Genomic DNA, 19,047 nt, shown 5'->3' with positions numbered 1-19,047 from the left:
ATAGGCAGTGTCCTCTGAAGGCCTGCTAAGATGTCAACTAATGAAAGCCAAGCATAGGCGTTTATTCTACACTTGGTCAGTAATACAACAATGTAAATACTAGCTGCTTCCAAAATGTAGTTATTTTTAAAAGATACCATTTACTATTAGAGTATTTTAGTTATTTCATCACAAAGCCACTTGGAGACGGAATATATGTTATTACAATGGGTTAAAAAAAAAGAAAAAAAAAGAAACTGAAATAAAGTGTTCGAAGTGGAGGTTATTGGTGTGCCATGTGGACAAGTTGAGCAAATTTGGCCCCTCTGTACGTGCTTGCACTGCTAGGGTCTTTGAGCAAGCTGCATGTCTGGTGATAGGATAACACAGATGCTGCGATGGTAGCAGCACTGGCTCTGCAAACTTCTGGAATCATGTAATCCTATCTTGAGTGTCTTCTTGGTTGGTTTCCTGCAGTGGCAGCTATGACTATCACAAAGACAATGCTTTAACTCCTCCAGTGAATTCGTATCAAAAGCCACGAACTAGGTTCTGGATACTAAGTCAGATAGTAAGGATACCAGTGGTAAATGAGACTGATACGACTTCTTTCTCTTTAAACTGTTAATTCTGTTTGAGAAGGCAGGCAATAAACAAGTAAATACTAACTGGGAACATGTCTGAGTTCTCTTCAAAGACAGCCCTAATCTGCAACCCAAAAGGATGCCTGTGCTGTGTAGTGAAAGGGGTCCAGGGTAGGGAATCAAAAGGCAACAGTTCTGGGGCACCTGGATGGCTCCGTTGGTTAAGCGTCTGACTGTTGATTTCGGATCAGGTCATGAGCTCATGTTTCCTGTCGGGGCTCAGTGCTGACAGTGTGGAGTCTGCTTAGGATTCTCTCTCTCCTTCTCTCTCTGCCCCTCCCCAATGCATATGCAGGCACAAGCTCTTTTTCTCTCAATACATAAATAAACATTAAAAAAGAAAAAAAGTCAAGGGTACTGCTCAGGATTCCACCACTGTATAAGTCAATGATCCTCACACTTGAGTTTGTATCAAAGTCACCCCAGAGCTTGTTAAACCACAAAGTTGGGGTGGGGCAAAACAATTTGCATCTCTAACAAATCCCAGGTGCTGCTGCTGTTTCAGGAGAGCATTTTGAGAACCACTACTCTGAATTTTACAGTCTTTCTGCCCTTTTCACTTCCACATTCATCATAAGGATCACTAAGGAGATAAATGTATAAAACTGCTTAATATAAATGAAAGGGGTGGTAATTATGAAGAAATAGATTCAAATAGTAATTAAATTCCTAAAGCACTTCAGGAAAATGAGCCAATCGGAGTTGGTTTTAGGAGGAACAACCTCACATCTCTCTTCAGGAAGGAAGATGGTTTTATGTTCTTCAAAAGCTATTTTTCTCTTTATGTAATATAAGTCATTTAATTATGGAAAGGGCTCATGAGGGCCCTCAGATCTCCATCAAAGCCTGGTAGAGTCATATTCTTGATAGCATGCCCACTCCACTGCCTTCACAATCAGACACCTGCTGACGGAGCCCATGATGGCTGAAATCAGGTCATGCATTGCAGAAGACTAATTCAGACCCATCTTATGAGTTACCTACTCTAGAAACTGAATTTACTCAGGACTATAGGTTCCCTTTCAGCACATTAGCTAACACCACTGGAAGAAGCAAGGAATAAAGATTTATTGCCAAATACTTCGGTGGTTTGAATTAACTCTCCCTTCAGAGACTTGACTTATTCACTTTCCAGTTCTGGCCCTACTGAGAAAAATGACCATTTTTTTCAAGGATTTTTTTTTTCAAGGTGGCCTTATAATTTGAAAGATTTAAAAAGCTTCAGATCATTCTCCCAAGGCGATGTTCTATTGAGGCAACAGAAGCAAGAGCTGTCCCGAGAAATAGACGGCAGGTATTTTAGTACCACTTTTGTCAATAGGGCTCTAAATCACATACATTCAATAAAATTCAACAAATATTTAACCTCTCTCAATCTCAGCTGCCTCCTTCATAAAAAATAGACATTTCCAAGATCAGGAATTGGCAAACACTTTATTTTCTTTTTTAATTTTTTTAATGTTTATTTATTTTTAAGAGAGAGAGACAGAGAGTGAGCAGGGAGGGGCAGAGAGAGAGGGAGACACAGAATCGGAAAGCAGGCTCCAGGCTTCGAGCTGTCAGCACAGACCCAACACCAGGCTCGAACTCACAAACCATGAGATCATGACCTAAGCTTAACCCACTGAGCCACTCAGGTGCCCCAAGAATTGGCAAACACTTTCTATAACGAGCCTGATAATAAATGTTCCAAGCTTTTTGGACATACAGTTCCTGTTACTAATACTCAACACAGTCACATGAAAGCAACTATAGACAATATGTAAACAAATGCTGCATTCTAATAACATTTTATTTACAAAAACAGGCAACAGGGGGTACCTGAATGGCTTAGTCAGTTTAGCATCTGACTTTAGCTCAGGTCATGATCTCACAGTTCTTGGGTTTGAGCCCCACGTCAAGCTCCATGCTGATGGTTCAGAGCCTGGAGCCTGGTTTGGATTCTGTGTTACCTCTCTCTCTGTCCCTCCCCCACTCATGCTCTGTCTCTCTGTCTCAAAAATAAATAAACATTAAAAAATTAAAAAAAAATACAGGCAACAGGTCTTGGCTAACACTTGCCATAGACTCTCACCCTATTCAGGTGATAACTTGAATTATCTGCCATGCCCCTCAATGGACATAGTTTGTTGCTAGGAGCAACAAACTTAACTACTGTGTACCTGAATTTCTCTGTGTTGAAAGAAAATACCATAACTTGTCATGTCACTTCCTCAGAGAAATTTCAAAAGGACTGATGAACTAATGTTTCAAGGTACTATGATTTCTTCATGAAAGGCATAAGAGAAGTATTAATTATAGTCAAGAGTATCTTTTAAGATATCATCATCTGATTATTTTTGCACCTGGAAATAGAATGAGGATTCTGATTCATATTATTCTATGATGTTCAAACATATAATACTATGGTCTCTCACCCTACAGTCTCCTTTCAAACGATTAATAAAAACCTGTGACTTGGATGCTAATATCACCCTTTGATATCTTCTAAGATTAAATGGAAAGATAAAAGAAACAGATTCCATCATTTTATAGACACAGATTTTAATATTTTCCTACCTATTATTCAAGATTATTCAGCCTTAAAGCCTAAAAATTAAGCATTCTCAAGGAATAGAATAGACATGTGAGGTAGGCTGAAAATCATTAAATAAAGTAGATGTAGTTTCTTTTTTTTATTTGTTCACCTTTAGTAGCCCATTAAAAATAAAATTCTTAGACAAGAGACTTTGGAATAGAGGTATGTTAAAATATGATTTAAAAAATCACAATGGATAATTGACACTGATTGCATCATTTCTCAGGAATATTAACATAAATTTTCTTTAACATTTTACCCATCACCAATTATCAATCAATCTTCCACCTTTAACAAGCAATTAATTTAGTAGATGTTTCTCTAGTATCCATTACATCCAAGGGATTAAAGAAATGTGGAAAGCTTGCATATATAACAATAAGAAGTAGTGAAAAATGCCCTCAATGTGTTAACAGTCAGTATTCAGGAAGTCAGGAGTTCAGGAGTTTGAAGAAAAAAGAAGGCACTTTTACCTGAGTTGATAAGGGAAGACTTGTCTCATGGCAGAAGTGATACTTGAGCTGTCTGGAAGACAGAAAAGGAGCAAAGAAAGAGCTTTCTAGATGGCCCCAAATGCAGGTCCCATGCACAGGCAGACCACTGTCAGCAATTCACATCATGTAAAAGGTTGTAAGTAGTTCAAGATATGGCAGTAAATCATGGAAGGCCAAAGGTGATCAGGCTAACAAGTCTGTTTAAAGAAAGACCCATCCAAGGATTTTGAGAGGAGTGGAATTAGGTTTTACTTATTTGCGCAACAATTAGATTTTGAGCCCCTATTGCATGTCAAACATTTTTCTAACCTGTGTGGACACTGCAATAACTGAAAAAGATGCAGAAAAAAATATCTCTACTCTCATTTTCATAGAGAGAGACAGACAATAAACAAAATCAATAAGTAAATGATACTGTGTATCTGAAGGTTAAATACTAGAGGTAAGCAATTATAAATAAGGCAGAAAAGCAATTATAAACAAGTTTGTTAGGGTGATACTTTAGGTCACATTTAAGCAAGGATTTGAAGTAGGTTGGGAGCAAGCCATGTAGATATGTAGAATAGAATTCCAGGAAAGAGGAATGCTAATGCAAAGGCATTAGAGATCAGCAAAGCAAACTGTATGAGCAAGGAAGGGGACAGAAGGAGGTGATGTTAGAGATGTAAGGGGGGGGGGTCACATCATCTAGAGTCTTATGGACAATTATAAGGACACTGGATTTAGGAATATTAATCTACCAGCACTGGGCAGAATGCATTCCAGGAGGGAAAGAATTAGTAGGAGCAACATTTGCAAAGATATTTTCCAGGTGAAAAGTTCTGAAACAATTCATCGTTTGATCACCCATTCATTCATATTAATTCAGCACATATTCAAGAAACACTGTGATAGATTTTGACACTAGAACCTTGACTCTGATAAATAAATAAACTTCTCCCACATGAAGTTGAAACTTTGGTGGAATGATGATATCCTGAATAGAAAGGTTCCACATATTGACAAGCTTCTATAACTCTGTAGAAACTAAATTTTATTATGAATCTAATATTGTAAAAGAGAAGGTCCCAAAAGGTCCAATTGTATATATAGTCAGTTGAATTCTTAAGTCATGTCTTTAGCAATCACCTTTAATGAAATATTGGCCAATATTCTTTGCACCTTTAATGAAATATTGGCCAATATTCTTTGCACTCTTAAGATTACTTTTGAAAATAATTATTGGATGCTCTACATCAAAAGAAACCAAAACATCCTAACAACAAAGAATAAACTAAGTCTCTGAGGCTTATCTTTCCACAAATTATGAGTCACAGAATTTAGACTACAAATATGATTAATTCAAATACAAGCATTTATGAATAAATTAATCTAGCAAGCATAAGGGAAGCAAAGGCCAGTCCAAAATTACCAACTTTGCCTGTAACCTAGACAATAGCATTTTCCAAACAATTGCTGAAGCATGAAGATATTATCATTGGTGGCTAGATGAATGGCTTTAGTACCCCCATAATGATAAACCCACTGTCACAGAGGACAGATAGGAACTAGTTTCTGCTGTCAAACTGTCATGGAATTATTAAATATGGAGGGGGAAAATGACCCAAACAGTATGTAATGAGCTCCCTTTTCATTCTCTCTCTACAAAAGCACATCTGTGGATTGTTAATGATTCTGAAATGGATGAACCAAATTGATGAGAAAAGAAAAACATCTTTCAGAGACAGGAAAAGGGAAAATGAACACACACATAATGTTTATAAAATATAATTTAAAATATAAAGGCTTGTGAAAGTACTGTGGAAAACTATAACATAGCATACAGATATAAGTGATTATTACTCATTTCCATATCGCCTTATTGCTTTCCTTGTTTTTCCTTTATGTTTTAAATATAGATCATCAATCTCTTAAAATATGGAGAAATACCAAGACTTATTCACAAGTAGTCCATGTGTGTAACTTTCGTGAGGTGGCACTGCCATTCCAGACTGGGACTTTCTATACTGCCGAATGACTTTTTTACTAGATGTGCCCTGTGGGCTGCACACAGTGACTGGAATGTGTACCAGTCACTCAGTATCTCAGTATCTCAGTATTTCAGTATCTCAGTTCACACAGATTCTGTACAAGCCCTGTGGACTGGCTTTCATTAACTAGAGTCCTTGTGCCACAAAGACTCAGTTGGCATGGGATGCCCAGGAAAGCCACACCTCAGCTCAGAGATATGACTCAATCATGAAATTCCTCAAGCACAAGCACTGGTGGTATTGATCTTTACACCTCAGCGGTATTGTGCAAGTCTTCAATAACCCTGAACTAAGTTGGATGACTTACAAGGATGTGAAACTGAAGCACATTAGACAAAATTATCATGATGTCAATCCATACACTGAAGCCACCATTTTATTTGGTCATATTTAGTGATACTGGGGTTATCTCTCTTCAGAAATCTCAGTTATAAAGAATTTCTTATTTGTGCTTTAATACATAGGAAACAAAGTAGTAAAGTACTAGGAGACCAGGCCTTAGTCCTTAGCTTAAGGACAGACACAAGTCTGAAAATAATCAATATTCTGTTTGTTCTCAGGGTGGTATCAGTTAGCTATATCACAAAGGTAGTATGGTGTTAAAAAGAAAAAAAAATGACCAATATTTGTAAACACAGAGACATAATCCTGGAAAGGGAAATCACCTTAAATACTCAAATTTTCTGACTCAGAGGGAGAATTGTTTGAAACACCACTGTACCCAAAGGACTTTATTTGACATAAATATACATTCCAAGTGGGAGTGAGGGGCCATTTGGCACATGACTTGACTCTTTCACACAAGGTAAAAAACACTAAGAAAGAAATAAAAGTGAGAAGTCATTGAAGGAAAATTAAACAGTATACATTTGCTGTACTTTCACTGGAACCCACTGTGAGAAATATAGAAAGTAGTATTATGATGTTTATGAAGGAAAAATATCATTTTAATATATTACATTTACTACAAAGCCTCAGATTTAAACATACTTTAAAGTAATCTTTCAAAAATAACACACCCTCTCCACTCACATATATGCATAGGGAATTCATTCTTACACAGCCTGTCTATATAGAGCCCACCAAGTATCCCACAGATTGTGTTATAATTTTTTAGTCACATTTTCTCCACTGCAAAACAACAACAACAACAAAAACCACACTCATTTTTACATAAAATGTACTCACAGACCCAGGCAGTATCATAAGAAGTAGATGAATAGAATAAACAATTAATTGGTGTCCCAACTTCCAGATCAATGAACACCTTAATGACACAATGAAACCCTGTACTTCCACTGACCAAGCCCTGAAGATTATGTGATTAAAACATCTGTGCCTTTAACTAGCTTCTCTCTTAGTATTTTTATTCTACACCACCCCACTCAGCTGGCTAAACGACTAGGCAACAAGGTCAATCAAATGCAATACTTCTCTCTATTCAAATATAATGGAAGTTTTGACCATTCCACATTCAAAGAGCAAATACATTCTCACACTGACAACCACATTCCATTGGCTTTTCCTGAAAGTAAAGTGTGACAGATGCCTTGGCTGTAATTGCCAATCAGCCTTTACATGGCAGCTGAAAACACAATATATCACTTTGATCTCCTTTGCTCTAAACACATCCACAATCAAGAAACCTGAACAAGGAATAAGAAATTGGCATCATTTCCAGAAGCTGTCACTCCACGGCACTTAAATACTATAATGTATATTTTGCTCACATGTTTATTTCTCTGTTTCAGAGACACGCTGTTGAAGATCTGAGCAACAATCACCTACACTTACACACTATATATATATATATGCATATATATATATGCATATATGTATATATATATATATTTGAGGAACTATTTGGAAAACACATTTTATTACCAAGTACAAAATCTGAATATAAGCACATTTAATTAAATATCACCACTGCCACTTCCTTTCCAGTTACACGCTTGAGCAATAAAACAATGTAAGAGTGCTCATCTGATTTTGAAACACTGTTCAAAAGAGCTGTACTCACATTTTGCCGGCAGGTCATAGCCACATGTGATTTTTGCATGTCCAGTTTCACAGCCGTTCAGGTTACGACATTCTGCCAGTAAACAGGGGCCAGCTGCTCGGTGAATACAGCCATCCACTAGGAAACAGAGAAAGAAGTTAGCTCATTTTCGTCCTTTTGGAAATAAATGGACAACCTGAGATAGAAAGAAAAATGGAGCTCAGTTTTTCCTCCTGGAAATCACCATAGTCTCATAGAAGAAACCTATGATGTCCAATCCTTCAAAACTATGTTTTCTTGTGTGTGTGCATATGTGTGTGTGTGTGTGTGTGTGTGTGTGTGTGTGTATTTGATTTGTGTGGTGAGCAGAAGTAGAAGGGTTATAGAAGTCGTGTAGTGTGCTGGTAAACATTAAACAATAGTTTCTCTTGGGGTGGGGAGTCGCTGATTTACAGCATTTTCCATTATCAATTGTGTAAATATCCCCACCACGTCCAATGTCTAACTATTAACTTGATGACACTAAACACAGGATTGGGAAGAAATGCTAACAATTCTGTCTCCCAAGCTGGTAAGTGTTGTCTCTGACATATCTCAGGTTATAGAAGAAAAAAGGTCAAGAAGAAAGTGAGAACGTCACTCTGAAACATCTGTACTGACTTCAAAACTGAGAGTAGAATTAAAGCCGTCAGGAAAAGAACCAGACCTCCGAGTTTCCCCTCCCCCAAAAGCATGACACAAATACAGCTGTGTGTCTGCAGGGTATCTAACAGGGCACTAGATGATGGGCAAGGGCACCTTAGGTCTTAGTAAACACCCATAAAGTCACCCTCACTCACTTGACAGGTACTAAGCCAAGAAACTCGGCTGTTGCTGCCCTAGCTCTGCTAAATGATCAGCTTCCTGACTTTCACCAACCTCAAGCGTCACCAGTCCTTTGGCCTCTCAGCCTCCCCCCTCAACACCTGGCCTACACAGTGAAACTCGCCTTTTGAAAACACAAATCTGATGCTGCTGGAAATTAAAATCTTATACTACTGGATGAGGGGCAAGTACACAGATGGAAAGGTCAAAGATCATATGCACATAAATTAGGAAACTGAAAACTTGGGTTCTTAGTTGTTATTGATTGGGCCCCTTGCATGGAAAGGAAATGTAAGACTCCTAAACAAGGATAAGGAGACAGAGAAAGAGAATCATTGTAACCTGGGATGTGAAAATAAACCAGGATATTAGAGATCAGAAGGGGTCCCCCTGCCTCCCCGGTACACACCAGCATGTAATTGATTATTGCCTCTTATTATTGTTATTGTTATTATTATTAATATTACTATTATTTCTATTTTGAAAGGAAGCCAGATAGTGGATGAAAGGTGGTCAGTGAGGGGCAGACAACTTGTCTAATGTTCAAGTAGCTTCTGCTACCATGGACTGGCATGAAGACATTGCTTTCAGCTGAGGAAGACCCCCTAGGGAAACAAGCTCATCTGGGCTTGACTACATCACCATTCATGTAGAGTCTGAGAATGAACCTGGGCTCAAGGACCCTCACAACAAAATGATTCCAGACTACTCTGGGCTACAATATATGAGAATAACAAGGTTAAAATGGACTCTGCCTTTACTAGTCATATGATACTCAAGTCCCAGTTTCCTTAGAAATTGGTGTCGATAATGGCACTACCTCACATGGTTGTACATAGAATTTAAATAATATAGTGCATGAGAGGCACCACATAGCATTTAAGACAGTGTTATGTGCCTCATTAATAGTTCTCGTAATTATTTAATTATCTAGTTAATTATAAGTTAATAATTTAATTATCTTAAACCCATCTAGTGGATGGGTTTTTTATAGATTTTAAAATAACTCCTTTCCTTATTTAAAAATAAGAAATATAGAGAAGCAAGAAGAATATGAAAACCACCATGGGGTGCCTGGGTGGCTCAGTCAGTTAAGCGTCCGACTTCGGCTCACGTCATGATCTCACGGTGCGTGGGTTCAAGTCCTGCATCAGGCCCTGTGCTGACAGCTCAGAGCCTGGAGCCTGTTTCAGGTTCTGTGTCTCCCTCTCTCTCTGCCCCTCCATGGCTCACACTCTGTCTCTCTCTCTCTCTCTCTCTCTCTTAAAAATAAACATTAAATTTTTTTTAAAAAAAAGAAAGAAAACCACCATTTATTCCACCACTCAGAGAATCTTCAACATGCTCATTCTTTCACTGCTTAGTCACACACACACTCACACATACAACTTTTCTCTTACAAAAAAAAGGCTTGATAAATTTTCTTCAAACTCTTTCACACAGCATTTTTAAAAAATTTATTCTATGGGATAATTAACACAACTGCAAAAGACTTAAGTAAAAACTTTCAAAATTCTTTATAATAGTGAAAACTTGGAACTACTTAGATAGCTAGTTAGATAAATCAAATTCCATCAATGCGATGCACGATTATGTGGCTATTAAAAAGAATGGGCCAACTCTATATGTAAATAGTTTCAAACTAGGAAAGATTTTTAAGTGAAATGTCAGGTTTAGAAGAGTACATAAATAGTACAGCCACACCCACACTTATACAGATACAGGTACATGCATACATATATGTACTTGAAAGATATGTTAACATATAAAAAGGGATTATGAGATGGGAAACTGAGGGTGAGACCATTAAGAAGAAAATTAGGTCCTAATTTATGTTTGCATTTTTTTACAAGAGCTTCAAGAAAAGTAGTTTAAATTGAATACTTTTTTTCTTGGCAAAGAGATAGTTACTTAGTTTGAAATGGATAATTAAAATAAGATTTGCTGGTGTACTTAATCATATGCTGTCAAATATTGTCTCCATTATTTAGATTGCAGTGTAATGCAGTTTGTAGATATCTAATTCTCAAAATCTTCATGTTATACCAGCATTCATGACTGCATTAGGGCAATGAAAGAATGGCTGAAGAGCTATTTAACAATAATGACTTCAGCTTACATTTCTTGAGTGCATCTATATGCCAGCCACTATACTGAGGACAACCTTACCATGTAGATACTAATTTTATCATCTCCATTTTATAGAAGCTTAGAAGAGGTTAGTAACTTTCCAATATTCACAAAATATTGGCATTGCGATTCAAAAGCTCCGTTTTGTCTGATGCTGCAACCACACCCTTACCCATTATAATTCACTGCCTGCAGGACCTGAATCCAAATAGTCTTACCTCAGTCCCTGCAAGTGGCATGTTGAACTACCATATTGCATTGCTTTTCAGTTCCCATCAATTGTACTCATGAGTTATAATGTTCATACAATCAAATACACAGATTTCAAAAGTACAGTTTTGATGAGTTTTAACAAGTACGTTACTCATGTAACCATGATATCAATAAAGTTCTCTTGTGCTCTTTACATACAATTTCCCTTCTCACCCTAGAGAGAGCCCCTTTTCTGATTTTGACCAGCATAGCTAAGTTTTGCCTATTTTATAACTTCAAACTTCATACAAGAGATGGGGGTTGGGGGTTAGCTTCTTTCACTCATCTTATTTTTGAGATCCATCTATGTTGTTGTGTGCATCAGTGCTCCATTCCCTTTTATTGCTGAGTCATATTCCATTGTTGAAAATTCCACGATTTCTTTATCCACTCATGTACAAATAGGCATTGACATGTTTCGTTTTTAGCTATTGTGAATAAGTCTGTACAAGTTACAAGTCCTTGTGTGGCTACATGTTTTCATTTCCACTGGACAAAGAACTATGAATAAAATTGCTGGGTTGGTATATATTTTACTTTATAAAGAACTAATACACAGTTTTCCTAAGTGATATACAAATTTACATCTACCCCCAGCAAAGTATGTGAATTCAAATTTTGACAGTCTTTTGGTGTTGTCAGCCTTTTTAATTTTAGCAATTCTAATGGATAAAAAGGGGTCCCTCACTGTGATTTCAATTTGCATTTCCCCAATGATTAACGATGTTAAGTATCTTGCCAAGTGCTTATTGGCCATTCATATATATTTTTTTGGAAATGTCTGCTCATGTCTTTTGCTAATTTTTATTGTCTTTTTATTACTGAGTTGTGTTAAATCTGCAATTAGTTCCATCCAATTTTTCTTTTTAATTTCAGAGATTTTTTTTAGATCTTGAGATTTTCATTTGGTTCTTTTTCTTACAGTTTTTGTGTCACTCCTGAACTTTTCCATCTCCTTGCCTGTCTTTTCATGTAAATGCCTTCACAGATTTTGTATAGTGATTTTAACAACCCTGCCTCCCATTCCAATATCTATGTCAGCTATGAATTTGTTTATATTGACTGATTTTCCCCATGTTGCTGGGTCACATTTTCTTGTTTCTTTGCTTGTCCAGTAATTACTGATGACAAACATTGTTAATATGTTATAAAGGCTTTAAATTATCTTACTCCAAACAGCACTGACGCTTGCTCTAGCAAACTGCTCTAGCAAGCAGTTAAATTACTGCCAGGTAATATGGAGGCTTAATTTTAGGCTTTTGTTACGGTAGATTTATTCCAGTTTTTCCCTTAATTCTAGGATGTGGTCTTTATTCCTAAAGCATTAAACTTCTGGAGTTTCAATGGAAAACCCAAGGTGTTTGTCAATTCCCTCTAAGTTGGGGGAACTAAATTTCTAAACTCTATATCCCTAAAGTGAGAAACTGAATGTTCCACTTCTTTCAGCCTTCAAGCTCATGTTTTCTTCCTGGGTTCCTTGGACTCATTATCTGTACATGCAGTTTAAGGCTCTGCCAAAGATTAGAGGTATTCATTTACAGATTTGGGCATTCCCTCCTTTGTGACTCTCTCCCTTCAGGTACCCTAATCTCAATTCCTAGTTGTTCTGACCACCTGACTTCGTCCTATGATTCCTAAAATCAGTAAAACTACTGCTTTTTATTTGAGTCCTATCAGCTACTTCCCATGGTGGGCAAGGAGGGCCCTTGTGGTCAAAGCCATTTAAATGTGGATCTCACCCAGTGTGTTTCTTCTTTCCAAGGCTGAATCCTCTTTAGTTGCTCTCTAGTGCCAATGAACAGTTTCTGTCATTGCTTTTATATATTGTCAAGAATTTTAAATTACTATTGGTAGGAAGTCTACTCTGATACAAGCTAGTCTGTCATTATCAGAAGCTGGAAGTTGCATTTTTTATTGGCTAAAACATGACATATTATTTTAGAGCTGTATGTGGCCCTTAGAAAAAGTGCACAGGAGAAAAAGGAAGTGGTATTATCTATTGTATCAATTCTCTACTTGAAAGTGGGTTTTTGTGTCTTTGAAAGACAAAAACAATAATAATGCGTCTATATGCACAAACTCAGTATGACAATTTAAAATTCTCTAATCTATTGTTAATTCTTTTGCTAGACTTATTTTCCTAAAATGCAAATCTGATTTTATACTTTCATACTAAAGTAATGTTTGCTATTCCCCTTATCTTACATTTTAAAGCCCTTAATTCCAAATTTTGGTCTTTTAGACCCTTTACAACAAATGTAGTTCCAACTTAACCTTCCAACCTCACATCATCCCACTCTCTCCCCCCCTTGACATCATCTCATCTGACACATCTAAATCCTCATCATTCCCTAAACACGACACAACTTCCTTTGCAAAGTACTCTCTATCCCAAATATCTAGCTACCCCTCCCTGTTTCCTGCCTAGCAAGGTCTTCTCATTGTTCAACTTCTAGTTCCAATCTTTCCTCCTCTAAAAAGCTACTCACAACATTTACAGGACACAATAATGCCTTTTTATGTTCCCATATTCTGGGTTGTACCCTTATTTTCATACATATAATTGTTTTACAGCTATTATATAAATATAGCAGACTGGTTATGTGCTAGAAAATTTCTGTCCTCTAGTCCATCAGTTCCTTGAAGGTACAGGAGGTTGCTCATTCTTTTTATATTCCTAGTTATCTTAATAACTGACTTTTTGAAAGTGCTTAATACAGTTGAACTACATGCAAGTAAATTTGGGAGTAAAACTAGTGTAGTTTTTTGTTTTTTTTTTTTTTTTGTTTTTTTTTTTCTCTATGTTACTGAAGTAGCCAGGCTAGTTAAATCCAAAGAACCAGAAGTTAAAAAAAAAAAAAAAAAAAAGTTAAATACATAGCCACAATGTTGTGGTCACAAGTCTAGTGATGAGCTTCCATGTTAAAAGTACTAACATGGGCACCTGGGTGGCTCAGTCAGTTAATCATCTGACTTCAGCTCAGGTCATGACCTCACCATCCCCGAGTTCAAGCCCCACATCAGGCTCTGTGCTGACAGCTCAGAGCCTGGACCCTGCTTCAGATTCTGTGTCTCCCTCCCTCTCTGCCCCTCCTCCACCCTCTCTCTCTCTCTTTCTCTCTCAAAAACAATTAAACATTAAAAAATTTTAACAAATTCACAGAATCTGAAAATTCACCTACTTCCGTGGGTCTGGGGCAGCCCACTAGAACATCTGCTCCTTCACCATCCCTTAGGGTCAGAATGCATCAGGCTGAATACTGGGAAGATGTGAGATTCAACATAGTAGCATTTTTTACATTTCTCTCACCCCCATCCCCCAGGTGGGAGGGGATGGAGGTCCAACAGTCAATACCTGCGCTGGCAGAGAAGGTATTCAGTCAGACCCAAAATGTCTAAACCTACTTACAACTAAAAAAAACAAAACTAAAACTAAAACTAAAACCAAACAAACAAAAAACCCAAGACCAAAAGTCTAAAAGAGAAACAAATGTTGGACACGATATCCCAGAGAGCAGTAGGACTACCTATGTCTATTATCCTACAAAAGAGATATTCACAATAGGAAAAAAGAAAAGATGATTAACTCTATAAATAAATATGTTCACTAAAGTCCACTTATTTTTTCTTTCTGGTTATATAGCTAGAGAGCAATCCCCAGCCTCCCTTGTAGTTATGTGAGGTCATGAGATTGAGTTCTGCTCAGAGGAGTACTGTTAAAAATGATGTAAGTAGGGGCACCTGGGTGACTCACCGAGTTGATTGTCCGACTCTTGACTTCAGCTCAGGTCATGATCCCAGGGTCATTGGATCAAGCCCCATGTCAGGTTCCATGCTGAGCACGGAGCTTGCTTGAGGTTCTCTTTCTCTCTTTCTCTGCCCCTCTCCCCAGCTCACGCATGTGCTCTCTCTCTCTTTCTCAAATAAATGAATGAATGAATGATGTAACTACTTTTATATCCAATCCCTAAAAATGCTGCATACAGTCTTCCACATCATCATCCATTTTCTGCAGGCTGCATGCAGAGGACCCACTGGAAGAGTCCAGTTCCCCAGGAGATGGTACAGCAGCTAAATGGAAAGTGCCTAAATCCCTAAATCCTGTGTTGAACAGAGCCCCTCCCCCCCACTTCCTAAATCCTTAAAAACTGTGTGGAACAGAGCCCCACCCCACCCCACTTCCCACAATGGACTGTCAATCCAGTGATAGATAAACATTTTATTATGTAAGGCCACTGAGATTTGGGGACGTTTGTAATAGCAGTTGGCTTTGACTACCACTTTTACTTCTGTTGTAAATACCATACTGGTAATTTTCATTCAGTTTGAATACTGCTATTTTTTTTTAACTTTTATAGGGAAAAAATCAGATTTTACTACTAGAATGAACATATTGTTTTAGCCAAGTTCATTTCCGTAGGTATGCCTCAGAATTCTTAATCATGCTAAATGCTGAGGACTCTGTGAATGCCAAAGCCAGTCTGTCCTATTCATTCAAATAGTTGTTCTCTTACTTTGTGATTGAAAGCAGACTAATAGAAGATAAAGGCTGAGGACTGCCTAAAAACTGTCTGTGGTATGATTAGCTAGTAATGGAGTGAACGCTGTGGTCACTCACAGAGCTGCTCTTCATCAGGGCTAAGAGGAATCTGGCTACAACTTCTTCCAAAGACCACATTTTCTGCTGTGCTGACACATCTGTCATTTACCATCCTGACAAGTGAGACCAAAATGCTTTCAGGCAGATGGTTAACTAAGGCAAGGGACTTTGGCTCCTGGCATATTTCCTCCAGTTATTCAACAATGGCTAAATCCAGAAGACTTCAGTCTATTAATTATACCATCTTGGTTAGGTTTCCTTACAACATAACCTAGAGAATTAGACTGTCTCGGATGGGCTGGAACAATGGGTTTCAGTTGTGCTTGAGGGGGTATTGTTCTTCACTTGTGTCAATAGTACCCTGAGGTGTAGATTTTGAGTATGTTTTTATAGGATAGTCTTACCCACTATTTAAATAGCTAAAATAAAGACAAAGCAATGGGACATGAAACCACATCAATTTTTCTGACCTAAGATTTATTTTACCCCATACATTCCAATCTGCCTCTTTGGTATTCCTCAGGTAAAGCTCCCCATTTTATATACAGATGAACAACTTGATACTGAAAACAGGAAAGAAAAAACAAGCGACAAAGCACTGAACAGGAATCCATCAGATACAGTGCACCAGGAAACGTAAGAACTAGCAAAAAAAAAACCAGGGAAGAGTTCTAAATACGTGTTTTGAAAAATACTAAACATACTATTTAGCAAAATCCACTTATTTTATAAATTGGCCCTATAAGCATTCTTCTTTGTCTTACAAAGACAAATTTTTAAACAGTTTTTAGCAAGGAGGATTTTGAAGTTCTTAGATCTGTACATATTCATTTAATCTTCTTTTGTAAATAAAAGGCAGTAACTTAATCTAAAAGCAGCCACATAAATCACATTAGCTTGAAAAATAAGAGACTCTCTCATTGAATATATCTTTTAGAAGCCCAAGAGAATACAATGGAGTTCTTTCCAAATCAAATCAACATAAATTTATTAAACAAATACCTTGCACAAAGCATTCTGCAAGAAGCTGTGAAGAAATCAAATGATGATAACAATAGGTAACATCTTTTGAGGATTTACAATGTGCCTTCTGGTGTGCTAAATAACTTGCAAGCTTTGCCTTTAATAAGAGGTGGTGCTACAAGATGGAAAGAGGATGACTCTGGAGTCAGAAGGCAGAAGTTTGTGTCCCAGTGCCACCATCATTTCTTCCCATCCTCTGATTTCCTCAACTGTAAAACAAGGGCCCTTATAGGACCTCTATTCAAAACCATAGGGTTCTTGTGAGTAAACGAGTTATTACATGACAACCATTTCAAATAATGTTTGGCATGTAGCAAGTATGTAGTAAATGTTGGTTATGTTATTACATTTAATCATCATAAAATTTTTCACAGGTAGGAACTATTAGGATTAGGAAGTAGGAACTACTACTTAACAAAGAAGTGGTATTAAGGAATTAGTGCAAGATCACATAGAAGCTGCGGTCAGAACTCACGTCTGTTTGAATTTAATCTATGTCCTTAATCCCTACTCTCTTCTATCTCCATCAAAACCATGGTCCCTTCCCTTGGGAAGCAAGTGAATAAGACAGAAATGCTCGGAACCATATTTTCACTGAAATGAAAATTATTGGCAATATATAGAGTATCTTAGTTATGGAGAATATGTCTTTTAATAGATAAAAAAAATCTGGGTAATATTTCACACGTTAATGTGTTACATTTTGTAAAGTTCTTTGACAAAGTTACCACATATTTCATTCTCAAAACAATTTTGCAAGGTGGTCCTGGACTTTACTACTTTTCTCATTTTATAGCTGAAGAAACTCAACCAATGCAAGAGTAAATGTCTAAGGTCATTCACCTGTTAAGTGGCAGAATCCAAATTTTATTGCTTTTGAAGTACATCAATATCACCTCAAAAACCTGGGAAAAAAATGTGGATTCCTAGACCCAACCTCAAATCTATAGGATCAGTCTCCCTAGCAGTAGGACCCAGAACCTACATTTATTAATCTCAACAGATAATACAGATATACATTACCAATTGAGAACTTTAAGAATAACTCCTCTTTATCATCTTGTTTTCTTGACAAACCTCCAAGTAGTGGTGAATAGTTGGGTCTATAGCAAATCATCTGATAATTCACTGGATGCATAAAGTCATGAGTCCTAGCTCCAATAAATCAGAAGATCCCCTTTAAATTTAATTAGAGCTATAGTGTCCAATAAGTCCTAATCAAATATTTAAAGAATCCATGTCCTTAACAGTTTGTATTTAAAGCAGGAAATATTAACTGAAACTAGAACTGAAGTCCAGTAGCAAGCTGGATCTTGATTAAATGCTGTTTCACCCAAAGATAGATATGGTAATCATGCAATGACTAAAAATGACCATAAAGAGGTCCCTGGTGTATGGTCTCCAAAGTAAGTTTACAAGACATCCATAAAGGAGATGGACGAATATATTTAAACTTTTCTTGATATTTATATGTATCTAATACAATAAGAATGGAATTCAAATTTACTAATATTTAACACAAAGACTGACAATAATACTTGTACATAATTTACAGGTAAACACACAATTTATAAGGGCATACTAAAAAAAATTGTACTGAGAAAGGTACACAAGTAAAAAAATGAAGTCAACAGACAAACTGATTAACAGGGCTCTAGAATCAAACTGCTAGACTATCACTTAAGAGTTTCTACATCTATACAATGGGTATAATATTAGTATCTACCTTCTAAGGTTCTTATTCTAATTAACTAAGGCAACATTTTTGTACAGTGCTTAGCTTGTGTAGTGCCTGTATAAGTACTCAAAGAATGTTGCTGTGGTAGATATTTCTACCAATGCAATTGCTGCACAGAGGATTAAAACAATTATTCCCATCTTTGCATCCATGCCCTTGGAAATGTGACTCTACAGCTCCTTTCATCAAGAAATGGAATCTGTTTCCCCATACCCTCAATCTCAGCTGATATTATAACTTGCTTTGGCCGACAGAATGAGACAGAAGTAACCCTGTGCCAGTTCTAGGCCTAAGCCTCTAAGCCTCAAAAGGCCTTTCACACTTCTGCTTAGCAACTATGTAAACAAGCCCAGCCCAGCCTGCTGAAGGAGAAGAGACTACATGGTACAGAGATAAGCTATCCCAGCTGGAGCCATACTACACTAGTCAGCACTTAACTTTCCTACCAACTGACCACAAATATATATGTGAGAACTGTCCATGAGAAGACCAGTCCAGCTTATTGGTGAATCCACAGAAGTATGAGTTATATAAGTAGTTGTTCTAAGCCACTAAACTTTGGGGGTGATTTGTTACACAGAAAGGCTAACTGATATGTTTAGCCATCATCATCAGGAAAAACACACAAAGGAAAGTCGGTTAAGTAGGTGTCTGACTTCAGCTCAGGTCATGATCTCGCAGTCCATGACTCCGAGCCCCATGTTGGGCTCTGT

At 37.2% G+C, this 19,047-nt stretch overlaps 1 protein-coding gene across 1 annotated transcript in view; it reads right to left on the bottom strand.

Moving 5' to 3' along the window:
- The window catches only part of MACROD2 (mono-ADP ribosylhydrolase 2), a 2,018,887-nt gene that overhangs the window by 1,289,593 nt on the left and 710,247 nt on the right, over window positions 1-19,047 (bottom strand). Inside the window, exon 5 of the mRNA XM_042980930.1 lies at window positions 7,749-7,865. Coding sequence (XP_042836864.1) covers window positions 7,749-7,865 — 117 coding nt within the window. The remainder of the gene's footprint in view (window positions 1-7,748; window positions 7,866-19,047) is intronic.

This window comes from Panthera tigris, chromosome A3 (assembly GCF_018350195.1).
Source record: "Panthera tigris isolate Pti1 chromosome A3, P.tigris_Pti1_mat1.1, whole genome shotgun sequence".
Classification (NCBI taxonomy): Eukaryota; Metazoa; Chordata; class Mammalia; order Carnivora; family Felidae; genus Panthera; species Panthera tigris.
The sequence above is the reverse complement of the archived record's forward strand: the minus strand, read 5'-3'. Positions and strand labels throughout refer to the sequence as shown.